Source organism: Arachis ipaensis, chromosome B04 (genome assembly GCF_000816755.2).
Source record: "Arachis ipaensis cultivar K30076 chromosome B04, Araip1.1, whole genome shotgun sequence".
NCBI lineage: Eukaryota > Viridiplantae > Streptophyta > Magnoliopsida > Fabales > Fabaceae > Arachis > Arachis ipaensis.
Genome location: NC_029788.2, coordinates 4,552,766 through 4,569,970, shown reverse-complemented (window position 1 = coordinate 4,569,970; position 17,205 = coordinate 4,552,766). Strand labels below are relative to the sequence as shown.

The 17,205-nt window shown below is 37.0% G+C and overlaps 3 protein-coding genes across 5 annotated transcripts; 1 reads left to right on the top strand and 2 right to left on the bottom strand.

Moving 5' to 3' along the window:
• On the top strand, positions 7,676-10,342 carry LOC110271408 (proteoglycan 4-like). The gene is made up of 3 exons (XM_021122308.1): positions 7,676-7,873; positions 7,979-8,167; positions 8,261-10,342. Exons 1-3 carry the CDS (start codon positions 7,676-7,678, stop codon positions 8,798-8,800), a joined length of 927 nt encoding a protein of 308 aa, XP_020977967.1. The 3' UTR covers positions 8,801-10,342.
• Positions 9,207-9,878, bottom strand: LOC110270508. Its single transcript, XM_021120133.1, has 2 exons — positions 9,660-9,878; positions 9,207-9,532 (listed from the first exon to the last, which is right to left on the bottom strand). Exons 1-2 carry the CDS (start codon positions 9,858-9,860, stop codon positions 9,239-9,241), a joined length of 495 nt encoding a protein of 164 aa, XP_020975792.1. The 5' UTR covers positions 9,861-9,878; the 3' UTR covers positions 9,207-9,238.
• LOC107638531 (squamosa promoter-binding-like protein 7) lies at positions 11,068-16,635 on the bottom strand. 3 transcript variants are annotated; one of them, XM_016341854.2, is made up of 10 exons: positions 15,992-16,635; positions 15,262-15,440; positions 14,881-15,107; positions 14,713-14,787; positions 14,502-14,609; positions 14,035-14,149; positions 13,570-13,705; positions 12,986-13,148; positions 12,060-12,626; positions 11,068-11,517 (listed from the first exon to the last, which is right to left on the bottom strand). In XM_016341854.2, exons 1-10 carry the CDS (start codon positions 16,504-16,506, stop codon positions 11,230-11,232), a joined length of 2,373 nt encoding a protein of 790 aa, XP_016197340.1. In that variant the 5' UTR covers positions 16,507-16,635; the 3' UTR covers positions 11,068-11,229. The 3 variants fall into 3 exon arrangements, with proteins under 3 accessions (XP_016197340.1, XP_016197341.1, XP_016197342.1); XM_016341855.2 differs by having other exon boundaries at positions 15,268-15,440; XM_016341856.2 differs by having other exon boundaries at positions 15,262-15,423.

Genomic DNA, 17,205 nt, shown 5'->3' with positions numbered 1-17,205 from the left:
TTTTTTTATTATTATTAATTAAGAAATTTTTAGGTTGTATTGTATCTTGAAAAAGTATTATCATCAATCCTATAATAATTAAATGTAAAAATAAATATCTCTCTAAAAATCGATCTAATCGTGCCTTAAAACCATCTTCATATATCCAACCTATTCTAAATATGTTTTTTTTTTTGGCTTCATTAAAGGAGCAATAATATAATATTATATTTTATAACTAAGTTGATTATTAGTTAGAGAATAGAGAACATTTAACAATAGAGATTTTATTTTATATTTACTAATTAGGATAGTTATGGTATCTTACTTCCCATATTTTGATTATGGAGAGTGCTAGGGAATAATGAAAATTTTGAACAACATGAATAATCACCAATCAAATGAAAATACATTACATCCTAATTTAATGCTACTAATTAAATTTACTCTTTTAACCCTATTAATTCACATTATTTACACATTATTTAAAAATCTTATTTGTTACCTATACTTTTCCTTTGATTATACTACTTAATTTTTCGAAAAAAGAAATTGAATCGCGAGCCAAGTTTAATCATATTAATAATTTCTCATCCACTGATTCAAACATCTCAATGTGTTTGTACAAGAATACATAGAATAACATTATCTTGAGAACCTATATATTTTTTATATAGGTTAGATTTTCATACCATCAAACCTATCTATTAATAATAAATTAATAAAAATTATTTGTTTACATATGTTTGTATGTGAATCATTGTACCTTAGTATTGGAATAAATTATTAAATTAAATTAAGGACAAGGCCAGTAATTTTCAAGGACCACTGAATTTGTACCTATGATATACGTATCTCATCCATGTCAGATACTAGTGTTTTCATTAGTGGTATCCACTTTTTTTAAAAAAAGAAAAAAAGAAAAAAATAGATACTCTACCTTTTAAACTTTTTTATTAAAATTTAAATAGCTATTTTTATATGGGGCCGGCTACACATACAAGTAAAGAGGTCCTACAAGTTTTACAAGTTTCCAACCCACACTTCATTCACACGCGCACTCATCTCTCTTTGAATGGAACGTAAACTACACGCGCCCCACTCAATGGTTGCTCTTCGCAAAATAGCGCTCCTTAATGGCGCACTCTTCCACTTCTCCAAACCCTTCGAAGAAAACACAAACCGTCCGTTTTCGAGCAACATTCCAAACTGCAGAGATATGACTCATCGCGAAGATTAGAACTCTCCATCAACACAACATAGAACTCTCGATCAACAATCTCCAGAAAAAACGAAGTTATAATACTCAAGGTACGTTACGTTACTATTTTACTCATATTGTATATTTTCCACATTTCAAAACGAAGAACTAGGTTTTACTATTCTTCTACGTTCTTCTAGGTTTTACTGTTCTTCTTGTTCTAAGTCTCATTTTACAGTTTTTAATGTTCTACTTGTTCTAGGTTTTATTGTTATTCTTGCTTCTAGGTTATTCTGTTCTTCTTAGTTGTTCTAGGTGTTACTGTTCTTGTTGTTCTAGTTCTTCTGGTAACTGATTTTTGGGAGTATATTGCGTGATGTGGTGGGTGTATATTGAGTATTTTGTTGGGTGTATATAGCATAATTTGTTGGGTGTATATTTCTGAACTGATATACTGTAATATAGTCAACAGTTGCAACTGTTCTAATATTTGCTTGTCCATGGGTGTATATTGCTTGACCTTGTAATGTTACTTGACCTTGTATATTAATCCATGTTTGAGTGATATCTGACTGATATCTATGGGTGTATCTGACTCATATCTATGGGTGTATCTTACTGATATCTATGGGTGTATTTTTCATTTCAGAAAAAATGGCAGGCAGAAACCAAACTGAAAAAAATGTAAGAACAAATATATGTCTTAGATGAAATCAGTTTTATATAATAGAAATATATCTGACTATAATTTTGCTTTGTTTACAGCAAATCAAAGACCTTAAGTGTGCAACACATTTGTTAAGTGAGAAATTCAGAAACATGAGCGAGGAGAAGAAAACAATTGTTAGGGATTTGGGATTTGGTGGCCTGATGCACATCCCGCCGCTAAGGGTGCATCACCAAATTGTCAGATAGATTCTAAGGATATTGACACTAATTAATATAAATGTTATATAGTCCTGTAACAAATTGAACACATGCTGTAAAAAATTTTCAATTATAATCCAGTTTATTGTAAAATTTCTTTCAATAATTAAACTCTCTCTGCTGTATTCAAAATGTATGAATTACAGGTATTATAATATGAAGGAAAACATCAAACCAAATATACACCCATAATCTGCCATTTTTTACACCCAAAGAAAATTGAATATACACCCAAAAATCTATCCCCCTGATGCTTTATCCCTAAAACCCTGAACCCTAAACACTTAAAACCTAAACCTTAACCCCTAACCTGTAAACCCTAAAACCTAAACCGTAAATCCTAAAACCCTAAAGAATGCATGCTCTCGCTCCTTTGTGTGCTTCTCATCCCTGCCCAGAAGTGGTGATCTAGATAGATTGGAATCCATATATGACGGTCTTCATAGAGATCTGTAGAATACACCCAAACACAGACTATAAATACACCCGAAAAAAAATTAAATTTACACCTCTGCTGCAGATTTTAAACAAACATTACCTGAAAGCCACTTGTTGTCCACTAGACCAAAATTCAGCAGAAAATCATTCCAATTCCTATCAAATAAGTCTTTAAGCACACCCACGCTTCTCGCACTTCTCTCGTAATGTAATTCCTCACATCATTTTCAATAAAATTTAACAAACTAGTCATCAACAGAGAGAGGCTGCAGAATACACCATGTCAAAAACAAAAAATACACCCAATCATGTCTGATCTAATACACCCGAACGTTTGCTATAAATTGCAGATAATTAATCAAAACTAATACATTAGATTCAATCCACAGATTTATGTTCACGCGTTAGTTTCACAGTCAATGTTCACAAATTATTCAGCTACACAATGCTATACAAATAACTGCAACAAAATTCAGAGTAATCATATGTAAATCGCTCTCGCTCCTTTGTGTGCTTCTCATCCCTGCCCAGAAGTGGTGATCCAGATAGATTGGAATCCATATATGACGGTCTTCATAGAGATCTGCAGAATACACCCAAACACAGACTATAAATACACCCGAAAAAAATTAAATTTATACCTCTGTTGCAGATTTTAAACAAACATTACCTGAAAGCCACTTGTTGTCCACAAGACCAAAATTCAGCAGAAAATCATTCCAATTCCTATCAAATAAGTCTTTAAGCACACCCACGCTTCTCGCACTTCTCTCGTAATGTAATTCCTCACATCCTGAGGTTGAATCGTCCATTATCTTCAAAACGAGTTCAAACTTTGATTTCAGAAACCAGAAAATCGAAAAGAAAACGAAGCTGGAGTTACAGAGAGAGGAACTAACGTCAATGACGAAGAACAAACCAGTGAGGAAGGAGGAGAAAAGAACGATAAAAAAAGTAGGGGAAGACGCGCGAGAAGAAGAACGAACAAATTTGGAAAGAAGGAGATATATAGCGCGTGTAAGGGACGTAGCACTTGCAGCGTGTTTTGGGGGGTTAGGGGTTAATTGACTTGTAATGCTTACAAGCCCTAATCGCTTGTATGTAGAGCTTTTCCGTTTTTATATTGTGAATTTACTATTTCATTTTCTAATTAATGTTTATGTATGTGAAAAAACCCTACATGAAAGGAAAGAGTCGTTCACTACATATTTAATTTAAATGAATCCAGATACTTGCAATTTACAAATATTCAGCACAAATCTATATGTTGTGTATTTAGTTATTTACAAGCTTCACAAAATGGACAAAAGCTTTGAAGAATCTTATTCAAACATGTTATTAATAGTGGTCAACTATGTCTATGATCATTCTAAGTAACCTAATTATTGATTAACAACTTAGGATCCGCATCACAAAGCATATTCCATCCTTAAAATTAGTTTCTTTCCTTTTAAATTATTAAAAACTTGATTTATTTGGACAGATTTTAGGCGGATAATAATACGTTTTGAAAAAAATAAGGAGTATGTTATTAAAAAAAAAAAAAACACCTTATTGTCAGCATGATATGCTTACAAGTTATGTAAGCATGAGCAGGCAACACGTATATTGAAATGTGGAAAAATGGTGTTGAGGGAATGGCGCTGAGGATTGATGCGTCTTTTTTATTCTCATTTTTCGTAAAATGAAAGATGTATAATTATTCAAGAGGTAATGACCAAATCAATACCCGAAAGATTGAAACGTTAATATTGCGGTACTTGACTATTGTAATCGACAAAATGGTACCTGGTTAATTTTAAAAACTGACAAACGTATCCATAAACTTGTCGGACCAAAGCTCCGGTGAGGACAATGCTTACCTGAACACCGGATTTTGCTGACAAATTATGTTTTATTTGAGTTGTAATTTCTAATTAATTAATTTGTTAGCCTAGGTGAAAATTAGATCAATAGAATTTCATTTTGCCCCAAATCAGAACTCTTTGCCCTAATCCCAAATTAACAAGTGCTGTTACTGCTTGGTGACTTACTGTGACTTAGTGTTTCACTAAGAGTAAAACTGAAAGGTCACGTAAAGAGGGAGAGACGTTGCTCTGGTTACTTGGCGCAAAGAAGAACGAAGACGAGTTGAGAGACATTATCGAAGTCGTAGCGTCAACAGTGAGGGGTTGCTATTGGCATCATCGTGACCCCAATCTTCGCTAGGAAGAAACCTACGAAGAGGTAAGTTCGCCTTCACTCCATCCTTTCATTTACGTGACTTTTGTCGACAGCATTATGATCATTTTGATTGTTTTATTCATTGTATCTTCCCTCTACGATTTTATAGATGGATCGTCTAGTTACGTTTGTTTATCATCACATGGGTGCCTTGAAAAGGGGTGTTGACGGTAATGTGATATACGACGGGGGTTTAGTAACTGAGATACACAGGGTGAATGTAGAGACATGTAATTTATTCTTTGTTGAGGGGTTATTTCTAGACTTAGGTTACCGTGAATACAATGAGGTGTACTGGCTAGAACCTGGTTTAGACTTAGGTAAGGGTCTTAGAGTGCTTAGGACAGATGCTGAAGTCATGAGAATGTGTGAGAGTGCGATGAAGAATGACAACACTGTCCACCTATATTTTGATCACCCCATTGATGCAAACCCTAAAATCATTGATGAAGAAGTCATGTCTGATGGTAGCAGTGATAGTGTGGTTGAAGTCAATCCAGGTGGTGATAATGTCAACGAGGTTGAAGTTACTAATAAGGTTGACGGTCAGGCTAATGAGAAGGAGAATGAAGGTGTGAATGAGACCAGTGGTGAGGTTAATGAATTGGATATGGTGTTGAATGTGGTTGTGAAGGAAAATGTGAATGAGGTTGTAAATGAGGCCACTGTTGATGTTAACGAGTCAAACAAAGGTGAGAATGGTGCAGGGGAAGAAGCTGCGAATGACGGAAATGAGGAGAAAGACACTGAAGGAGCATCAGCTCCGGAGAAACCTGCTAAGAAGGTTAGAAAGCTCCATCCAAGACCACCACCTAGTGGTTTACCCCGAGAAAGAAGAACTGCCGAGAATGAGGTTCCTAAGAGTAATCCTTGAGAAGCTGAAGCTGTGAATGAACCCACAGAGGAGACCAATGCTGATGATGTTGCTGATCTGAATGAAGGTTCTGATTTTGGAGAACCTTTTGTGAATGAGCAAAGGGCAGAGGAACCTGTTATAGAAAACCCAGCAGGTAAATTTGATTTTTTTTTTTTTAGTTAGAGGCTTTGTGAATATAAATTGCATCAATTCTCATGTATCTCGAATGACTCTGCAACAGATAATGTAACACAAACAAGTGAGAGGAACAATGCAAGGAGAAATCATCCAAGGCCTCAACCGTCTGGGCAAAGAATTGTACCTAGAAAGGAGGATGAAGCACCAAGGGTAGAGGTGCCTAACCCGAATAGAGAAGATGGCGATAGTGAACCTGAGATGTACCAATATGAATCTGAAGAACTTTGTAGCCCTCCTGCATCTGATGATGAAGAGGAACCTGTATTTCCTCAACATAATCCCAACACGCCATATGGAAAAATAACTCTGGAGTTGAATATGGAGTTCGAGACCATGGACCAGTTCAAAGCAGCAGTGCAGAAGTACAATATACAAATTGGGAGACAGGTATTCTACCTTAGGAATGAGAAGAAGAGGTGTAGGGTGATCTGCTATAATCCAGACTGCCCTTGGTTGTGCTACTGTGCCAGGACCAACTACCCAGCATCCTTTCAGATAAAGACATTTGTGGACGAGCATACGTGCCCCAGGAGCAACAAGAGTAAATCAGTTTCATGTGCTTGGGTTGCTGAGGAACTGGTCCCAAAGCTCAGGATCCATCCCAACATGCTGCAGAGGGAGGCACAAGAGTGGTTTAAAGTGGAGTATGACATTTCAGTCAACGAGAGGATGATGTATAGGGCTATGGACAAAGCCAAAGAAGTTATTGAGGGAACAGAGAAAGATCAATACCTAAGGCTAAGAGACTACCTTAACGAAATCATGAAGGCTAATCCTGGTTCAAGAGACAACATGGGGACTACTCCACAGCCAGAGGGGTTGCCTAGGTTTAGGAACTTGTACATCTGTTTGGCTGCTTGCAAAAATGGCTTTAAAGCAGGGTGTAGACCATTTATAGTTTTGGACGGGACGTTTTTGAAAGGTTACTTTGGAGGGCAATTACTAACAGCCGTTAGTCAGGACGCGAACAATCAGCTGTTTCCAATAGCGTATGGGGTTGTTGATGCAGAAACAAGGAAAAATTGGAGATTCTTTCTGGAGGAGTTGCACACTGACATTGGGGACTACAATGAGAATGGCTGGGTTTTTATGTCAGACCAGCAAAAGGTGATGTGCATTATGTTCATATTTTTTGAGTTCTTGTATGTTTCTATAAATTACTTTTCAAATGTCTCCTAATTATTTGTGGTTACCATTCAATGCAGGGACTAATCCCAGCATTACAGAACGTGATGCCAGGGGTGAAGCACAGATTCTGTTGTATGCATATGTGGAGAAATCTGAACAAGAGATGGAAGGATAAGGAACTTAAGGCAGCATTTTGGCAATGTGCAAAAGCAACTACTGATCAAGAATTTAATGATGCAATGGGAGCTGTGAAACGGATCAACAAACAAGCATGGGAGTATTTATCAAAATTTGAACAAGAACAGTGGTCGAGATCAAGGTTTTCAGACTGGCCAAAGGTAGACAATTTGACAAGCAACAAATGTGAGTCATTTAACTCAACAATTGTGGGTCTTCGGGGGAAGAGCATTTTGACAATGCTTGAGGAGCTTAGGTTCTACATCATGAAGACAATGGCAACTCACAAGGACTCACTGATGGCTTATACTGGATAGATAGCCCCTGTTCAAGTTAGTAGGTTAGAGAAAGAAAAAAGACAAGCCAATTACTGGGAGGCACAATGGTGTGGTGATGATGAGCACAATCAGTTTGAAGTAACAAAGTGGCAACATAGAGTGAGAGTCAATACACGAGAGAGGACATGCTCATGCAGAAAATGGCAGCTCACTGGACTACCTTGCTGTCATGGGATTGCTGTCACCATTGATGCATATAATAGGACTTACATGTTTCACATTAGCAGCATACCGAGTCAGGAGTACTGGGAGCATCACGAAGGGCTGTCATGTTTGCCCCCTCCATACAAGAGGCCTATTGGCAGACCTACAAAGAATAGGAGAAAGGATAGCACTGAGCAAAGTTCTGGCAGCCAATATAAGGCCAAGAGAAGATACGGACAGATAACATGCCAAACCTGCAAAAGGGTATGCAAAACAAAAACCTTTATTAATATGTATTTAATTTACATTTTATATCCTATCTGTAACTTTATTAATGCTGATTTTCCTTACTCATGTGCTTTTTGTAAGACTAGACATAATAGCAGAATTTGTCCTGACAAAAGAACTGGAACAGCAGCTAAAGAACCAGATCTTGATGAGGAAGAAGCTAGGGAGCAAGAAGCTAACTGGGAGGAGACCATGGAGGCTGCACACGCTGCACATGTTGCAGATGAGGAAGACCTCACTCAAAACCATCCACAAAGACAGCCTGATCAGGTAAAGAATGGGATTTATGTTACCTTATTGTTTCAAACTGTTGGATCTGTTTCCATAGAAGATTTGTTTTCATGAATGGACAAAATGATGCAGAATAACATCAATGATGGCAACACTACAACAAATGCTTTACCCCTTAATGTAGCCACCATACCAGCAGCAACCAACTTGGTTGGTCCAACAGCTACTTCAGAACCAGCACCAGCACCAAAGAGGAGAGGTAGACCATCTTTTGTAAGGGACAACCCAGTTCCACCAAGAGAAAGAGGCAGCACAACTCGAACAGGACTGGCAGCCACTACAACACCTCCAACTCCAGCACAAAATGCAGCAGCTGCACCACTACCCCCTGCTCAACCTAGAGTTGTCAGGCCTGATGTTGGGTCTAGATCCCAAATTTCTGCATCTCCATCCAATGTTGGGTCATTGCCTCAAGGTCCATTACTTAGGCCTACTCTTCAGGCCCAACATACAGCACCATTTAGGCCACCAACTGTGACTAGGGAGACCATGGCAGCAGCAAGCCCAGCCACACAGAGCAGGTTCACAGGCTTTATGCCCACCCCATCCTTGAAGAAGAAAAAGCCATCCGGACCACCACCATCAAAGCCATCAACAAATGACAAGAAATGAGCTGAGATTCTTGGATTTTTTTTGTTTGTTGTTATTTGCATTTTGGACAGGATTTAGTTAACATGCACCCAACTGCCATTATGGCATGTAAGTGCTAACCTAGTGTTTCTGTGTTTTGTTACTGTCATTTTGGGTCTGTAGCAGTTACTATGAACATGTGTCATTTTGGTAGTCTTATTTGGGGCCTGAACTTTGTTACTCTGAATAGTTAATGGTTATAACTTGATGTTATTTTGGTGTTTTATTCAGATTCTGTTCACAAAACTATTTTACATGGCTTACATATACTCCATATATCTTGCTCAAATCACAACAACAATAACTCAATCAAAGCACAAGAAGAACACATCATACATTAATTCATCTCAATTACAATGAGGACAAGATTACAAAATTCAAAAGTCTCACTGTTATACTATTATACTGTGCAATGTCTACCTACTTAGCCAAACTAAACATAATCAAAGCCATATTTAACCCAATCAAAATACACATAAAAATTAGGCACAACTCAACCCTCTTCAGATTCTCCTTCATGTCATTCACCACAGATAGTACCATCATCATCCTTTGAATTTCCTGGCCATCCCCACAGTCGACATTGATTCTGCCTTTCTTTTTGGGTTCTGACTTGCCCAGCATATTACTGTTCTCTGAAGAAACTTCTCCTTCCACACATTCCGCTTGTATTTCATCCAACCATTGGAAATACCCGCAACGCATTTGTGTGTTCTAGCACAACACGAAAATTTCAAAGATCAGAGAACAATCGAATACTAAAACTGAATAAGAACAGACGACAAACCAAGAAGGGATATTATTCTACTTCCTCACATATTCATCACAATTCCAACCTTACCTTCCACATAGGGCAGCGTAGAAACCATCTATCAAGGTTGCTACTTGTCTTCGACTTCAACGGAACCACTGGAAGGGGACAAAAGCAACAGCCATCGTAAGTTTTACTCACAATACCCGAAGCACCATCCACGTCGAAGGCTTGCATCGATGACTGCCTTCTCAGCGTTGCAGCTTTTCCACGAACCCTTGCTGTATGCATCTTCCAATCTTGGATCCCCTCCTGCGAATGAACGAATAGAGAGCTTGTTAATTTGGGATTAGGGCAAAGAGTTCTGATTTGGGGCAAAATGAAATCCTATTGATCTAATTTTCACCTAGGCTAACAAATTAATTAATTAGAAATTACAACTCAAATAAAACATGATTTGTCAGCAAAATTCGGTGTCCAGGTAAGCATTGTCCTCATCGGAGCTTTGGTCCGGCAAGCTTATGGATACATTTGTCAGTTTTTAAAATTAACCAGGTACCATTTTATCGATTACAATAATCAAATACCGCAATGTCAGTGTTTCAATCTTTCGAGTACTGATTTGGTCATTACCTCATTACGTAATTAGTTGTTAATGGAGTTGCTTAAGAAAAATAATACGCGGGCTGCCTGAATTAATGGGACAACTATTTTGTATGATTCCAATAAAAGATAATATTGGGCTCCTATATACGTGGCCCTAATTGGAAGAACACGGAAATGTAAAATTTATTTGACATAAAAAAAAGGAAAAACAATTGCTAAGTATATAAAAAATTTTGAATTAAATATTTTGTAACAAATTAAAATATTAAAAATAAATTCTATCTTCACGAGTTGCAATACGGCATTACCCAACCCTTTTAGACCTTCATGCAAATGCTAACAAATTTTATTAAAAATACCCAACCACATCAAGCCCATAAAGAAACAGCCCACTAAACCCATCTACTTTATCATACTTAACAAACCAAACTATTATCTCTAATCAAACTCTTAAACAGAACTACAGTCATTACACTATACGTATGAACCATCCACGCGTCTTGTGTTAGTACTGACACGCAGTGACAGCATACTATATTGACAATTCCAATAAGCACGACAGAATTTTCCTTGTTTGAATTACTAATACAATATTACTTTCAGATTTAATATTTAACGAATATCTATCACACTCACATGAAGGCCATATGAATTTTATATAGCTTTGCACACATGTAAAGTGACATCAGTCACATCACTACATATTTATAAATATACCTAAGGTGGTAGAATTAAAATACTACTTTTATAGCCAACAAAAAGGGGGAAAAAGCAAAGAATTAAGTAGAAGATAACTCGGTCAAAGTATAGTGCTGCCTAAAAATAGCTAGCCCCTAGAAGTTGTGTTAGATTTTATACCTTATGGTTCCATTGGGGGCCAACCAGACAAATATGGCACAAACCAGAAACAGGTCCAGTTAAGCTTGCCTCCATTAATGAACCACCCACTCCATCACTAGTAAGTAATAACATCAACATCCCTGGACCCTGGTTATTTAGTGTTACAACAATATGTACCAAATAGAAGAGAAAGTACAAAACTTGTCAACATCTACTAAGAGTTAAACAAGCACCTTCTAATGGATACAGCTAACTCACTAACCCTCCCCCGGTGAAAGACGGCTACACATACTGCAAGACAAACAGCAACCGAAACAATCACAAACATTGCCGGTCGAGAGCTCAAGAATCCCCTACCGACATATCGCCGGCTGGATCGTTTAGGCAACTCTTCCATATTCATTATAATCTCCCTCTTCAAAAGTGGTATCCTATCAATTTTGTCATTAGATGTTGGGCTTCTCATTATTCCACACTTTGAATCCGTTCTGGATAGAACATCCTGCAAAACAAGGAACCTAAGGTCAGTTGCAGTTTCATTAGATCCTTCAGACTATGCAGGCATCAGATGGAAGCTGTCCCTTACTAGTTACTTAATGAAACCATTTGAAAGAAAAGGCCAATATTAGAAAACCATGCTCCTAATTAAACCCAAATCAAGGTCATGCAGTAAGTGTGCAAGAAGAAATGCTTGATACACACAAATTCAAGCACATCACTTTTGATTTACCATATATCGAACTAATTTATTCAACAATCTACCAATAATTCATCAAGGGGATCGTAGCAGGAGTTGTGATTAAGTATTAAAGAAATTATACACTTGATCTTTGCAGTAGAACCGCAAAACAGTGAGTATCCACTAAATAAATCAAGTCTACTGCTGATCCCAACAGGAAACTCCTCAATTGTATTTCATTTCTCTTATATAGAGTATGAAAATGACCAAAGAAAGATATAAAGCATTTTAATGTAAATGACACGGTATATATTTCAAAATCAGAGAAAAAGGAAGCAAGGGGGAGAAAGAAGGGTCATCCTAACCTGACTTTTTATTCTCGAAACTGATGGCAAGCTGTCTTGGGTGCAGGTTTTTTCAATCCTAAAGCCTTCTGTTTCAGAATGCACAACTATGCCTCTGCCTTTCTGATGATTCTGATTAATAACATCTCTAGCAAGATGCATGCAATTCAGTAGTTGTGTCACATCAACATCACTCGTCTGACTAACCACAATATTTGATTTCAAGCCTTCTGTAAAGATCACCAACTTTGGTAATATTTTTTCCAAAATGAGTATTGAATCATGGCATATAAGAAAGTCCAACAGGTAACAGTATCTTTGAATTTGTGAAGCCGTCATCATTCTCTCAAAATTTTCTGAGGTAGGGTTCTTAAGCAACCATGCTATATCTACAAGCAAGTCTGATGATGTGTGCCTATGTGCAAAATCTTCACACAAGCTGCAGATAGAACCACCAGATGTAGACTGGAATTGTTTAGAATGAAGAGACTCATCTAACCTTTGCTGTAATGTCCTCATCTCACTGCAAATTTCTTTGTCCCCAATGAGAACAGGAATGAAGTTTGATAAACCAGACTCATTCTCCACCTAAAATAAGGAGAAAGAAATATGATATAACACGAGGCGAAGAATATTAGAGCATCATTTTCAAGAAAGTGCCTCCGTATTGCATATTGATGTAAACCATAACATTTTTAAAGTATTTAACAGTAACCACAAAAAACAATATTCTATGTTCCTTAATATGATTGAATATTGACGTTTTTTATGCACAAATGTTGAAATATTATAATCCAACCAAATTTGTTTGTATAAAAAGGCACACGTTAGTGAATCAGAAAGAAAAGAAATCACATTCAACCGGCCAAAAAGCATCATGGTCAGGGAAAAAAAATCCACGTCATCATCACATAGTAAAGGAAACACAAAATTAAGAGAATGCCCACCTCAATAAATGCAGGCCCAAAGAGAGTTTCCTCTGTATGAGGGACATATATCTTGTATAACTGATTCTCAAAAGCACATGACATATTGTTCCCAGTCCAGTTATGTGGAGATGGAACACAATATTCACACTTCAGATACTTTCCAGAAAAAGATACAAGAAGCCTGGCATGATGACAACCTCATTAAAACCAGAAGGATATTGGCCAGTGAAAAAGAAAATAAACTACCAAGTACAAAGATGAAACATTAAAACCACAGTAACAACGCTGAAACAGCACTTTCACATGCACCCACCACTCCACAACAAACAATTATAAACACTATGAAGACAACGTATACAGTCAATTTCAGGTTATGCAATGCCTGAATTCTTCTCAAAACACAAATCACTTAGGCTTTACATTCAGTGAGCACAAAGGATACTTCAACCTCTCTCTACCAAACCATAAAATTCCACGTCTCTCTTCTGTCATTGGTGCATACCCCAACATTGCTAAGTACACAAAAGCATAATGTCTATTGTGTAAATTATTCAGTAAGCAACTATTTCAACGTATGTTTAGACGAGGTAACTTTAACATACCGAAACTTAGGCTGCATCAAGTTACTTCCGCAAGCAACAAACTCCAGAGGTTTCCCAGCCTCAAAGTACGTGGGATGAACATAGTGAAGCCTTGGTGCCTGCATATTTACCTTGACTTTTGTCACAGAAGTTCCATCTGAAACCATGAAATATGCTGATGAATTCAAACAAATTTAAAGATTCACAAATTAGATCTGATTTTTTTTTTAAGAAAACACTTAAACATTACATCTCAAAAGAAATAGAAAATCCCATTACTTCTATTGGCAAAGATGGAATACACATCAAACATAGTCATTAATAATGTCATAAGGTGAAACAAAAAACATAGTATAAAATAAACCAGATAAACTTGAATACACTCTGATCTAACCTCACATATAATGCAAAAAATATGCATGCAAACATATATGCATTTAACTGAAGATTCTTCACTGATGATTGAACGATGGAATCACGACTAACCTTTCATAATGCGGAAGAACATATCATTCAGATAAATTAGTGCATTGCCTCTTGCAGATAGGAACTTTCCAGGAGCAACAAGATCGCGCACATAGTACATAGGGTCTTCCAGTAACTGGTGCATAAAAGAGAATAAATTAAATTCTGGGGGGAAAAGTAAGGAAACACAAACACATCAACAATAATCAAGTCTTGCCCCCGACTTGGTCAGGTTAACTATGAGATATGAGGCCCTCTTATCAAAAGAAAAAAGGGAAAAGATATCTTAAACAAATTAGAGTACATGTGAGGATCAGAACCAACTCAATTTGTAAAAGAAGAGCAACCACAAGAATGAGTAAACAGACCAATATAGTTTAATATGGGAGCAGTTTACCAGTAACAAAAAGCAATGCATTTGGTCTACAAACTACTAAAAATATGAGCTTAGAACATATAACATGATGAACGTCGAGTTGAATTCTTACATTTATCCACATATTCTTTGGCATGGCGATAAAAATTGTCAGGATGGTACACCCTGGGCGGATATATCCCTCAAGCTCAACAGGCATACTCGCCAACCATTGGAATATCTATAAATGCATTTAACTGCTTGTTAATCAGTTACGAAAACTTAAATGGCATGTTAGGTTAACACTTTTAAATACTAAACTGTAATAATAATGCTTAAAATACTTGGTGGCGTAGCCTTCTAGGAAATTCTGCAGGGTTCCAATCATAAAGCTTGAAAGAAATCCGACCTGTTTGGCACTACAAATGAACTTCCAATCAGCAAACAACAAAAACAATTTCTTATACCAAAGTAATAATTAAGACAACCAACAAACAGGTGTGGCAACCAACCAAAGATGAATAAGCACTCTTATTGTCACAATATGAAGGAGAGTTAGAGAGGTTGGAAACATCTTTTCCACTATTCACTTGTGTTTCCCCAGAAGCAAGAAAAGTCATAACACTGTCATTTGTAATATTCTGCATATCAGGAGCTGAGTTCAGATTGGCAACTGGTTCATCTTCAAGATCCAGTGACACTTCTTTTTCATTTATTTCACAACTCAAATTTGAAGAATCTGCATTATGCAAACCCAGCCAACAAGCGTTCTATTATTATTATTATGAGCAGCCAATGAGCATTCTTCTAACATATAGACACGGGATTTAATGAAATAGTGGGAAAAAAGGAAGTGGGGTGAAAAGGTCACAAAACCATTGGCATAGTAATACCTAAACCTTTTCCTGTTTCCCCGTCATTAGTTGAATCCTCATTTTGTGCAACAGGTAGAGGTTCATGAGCAGCTTCAGCTCTTGAATCTGCTGGCTTTCTTCGCCTCCTATTGTTATGGCGCTCTAACTTTCTCCTACAGCTACGTTTACCTTCATCAAAATCTGACAACACGTGAAACCTGTCAAACAATTGACCCACAATCAGAGCATTAAATTACTATCTACAATGTCAACAAGTATCCAACAAATACAACCCAAAATCTTGTCACATACTCTACCTAGCTCCCCATCAATCATCAGATACTACTTACACAACATTTGCTACTTCCTAGCTCACAATCATACTCTAATATTTAAAATTTTGCACAAAGGTGCAAATCATAGAGAATTTGACGAATACTAAGCTTCTATTCTTTCTGAAAATAACATATGTTTATCATAAGCAACTTCTTTACTCCATTTCGCATGATTTATGACATAATCCACGCAAAAAAAAATTGTTTTGTAGATATGCTAGAGCTAGACCATATTATGCCCTATTCGATACCCATATGCACCGTTTCTTATGCTTATCATGACTCGAATTGCTTCTTCAAGTAATGTGTTCCAGAATTCTCCCTTCGAATTTCTATCACTTAAAAATTGATCATGAAATTTACCTGTCCCGGAAATTCAAACCTAAAATTTGAGGTAAAGTTAAAAATAAAATTGAAAAAAAAAAAAAACTTACTTGCCACACTGTTGACAGTATCTCTTGGCCTCGCCGTCGAGCATAACAGTGGCAGCATTAGCACAGCGTAGGCAAACCCTATGCCTCCGGTGGTACCCCTTCAGCTCCGTGATATCGACCTCGCAGCCAGGAACCTGGCAACAAACCGTCGGGGGTGAGCCACGCGCGGCGGAAACGGTGCGCACGCGCTTCTTGCCGGGGAGACCCTCGTTCTCGAGCTGAGCATCGATCTCGGGGCACGCGCATGGAACCCGGCCCGCGAGAAAGTTGGAGCACGTGAGCCTCGGGTCGCGTTTCCGAACCTTGTCGTTGGCGGGAAGAGGAGAAGCAGGAGGAATATTGTGTGGATCGGGAGGAGCTGGAGGATCGAAATCCAACGGTTGAGATGGTTGGTGAGGGTCAAGGGGTAAATCGTCGAGGTTGAAATCGAGAAGATAAGTAAGATCCCAAATTGAAGAAGAATCGTCCATGTTGTTGTTGTTTAGAGGGGGAGGGAGAGAAGGGAGGGGCTCCATTGATGAAGGAACTGAACCCTAATTGAATTGTTGAGAGTGACGGAGTGGTTTTGGTTCGCGGAGAAGGTAAGATAGGTGGTGGCGGTTGGTGGCGGCGGTTGGGTTTGTTTTGACTCTTGGGAACACAAATTCTCATTATTCATAGAAATTATATGGAATCAGGTAGAACACTGATGAAGATTTAAATATAAATTTTGACTAAATAAACTAAAAATTATATGACTCATAAATTTGTTATTAATGAACTAAGTGTGCTTGTGTATTTGTTACCTAAACCTAAATTATATCTATACTAAAATATTTATTCTTAAATTGGGTTGAATTACTCTGGATCACTTTAGATAAAAATATGAAACTGATAGTCACATATTAATTAATAGAAAGTAGATATTACCATTTCTATTTTAATAATAATGATGTTTTTCCATAGAAATTATATGGAATCAGGTAGAACACTGATGAAGATTTAAATATAAATTTTGACTAAATAAACTAAAAATTATATGACTCATAAATTTGTTATTAATGAACTAAGTGTGCTTGTGTATTTGTTACTTTGTTACCTATTATATCTATACTAAAATATTTATTCTTAAATTGGGTTGAATTACTCTGGATCACTTTAGATAAAAATATGAAACTGATAGTCACATATTAATTAATAGAAAGTAGATATTACCATTTCTATTTTAATAATAA

Coding starts and splice junctions, on each gene's coding strand:
- LOC110271408 (XM_021122308.1), top strand. CDS start 7,676: ATGTTTCACATTAGCAGCATACCGAGTCAGGAGTACTGGGAGCATCAC. Junction 7,874..7,978: donor CATGCCAAACCTGCAAAAGG/GTATGCAAAACA, acceptor GCTTTTTGTAAG/ACTAGACATAATAGCAGAAT. Junction 8,168..8,260: donor CACAAAGACAGCCTGATCAG/GTAAAGAATGGG, acceptor AAAATGATGCAG/AATAACATCAATGATGGCAA.
- LOC110270508 (XM_021120133.1), bottom strand. CDS start 9,860: ATGCATACAGCAAGGGTTCGTGGAAAAGCTGCAACGCTGAGAAGGCAG. Junction 9,533..9,659: donor TACGCTGCCCTATGTGGAAG/GTAAGGTTGGAA, acceptor GTGTTGTGCTAG/AACACACAAATGCGTTGCGG.
- LOC107638531 (XM_016341854.2), bottom strand. CDS start 16,506: ATGGAGCCCCTCCCTTCTCTCCCTCCCCCTCTAAACAACAACAACATG. Junction 13,706..14,034: donor GTTCTTCCGCATTATGAAAG/GTTAGTCGTGAT, acceptor TCATGGTTTCAG/ATGGAACTTCTGTGACAAAA. Junction 13,149..13,569: donor TTGATGCAGCCTAAGTTTCG/GTATGTTAAAGT, acceptor TCATCATGCCAG/GCTTCTTGTATCTTTTTCTG.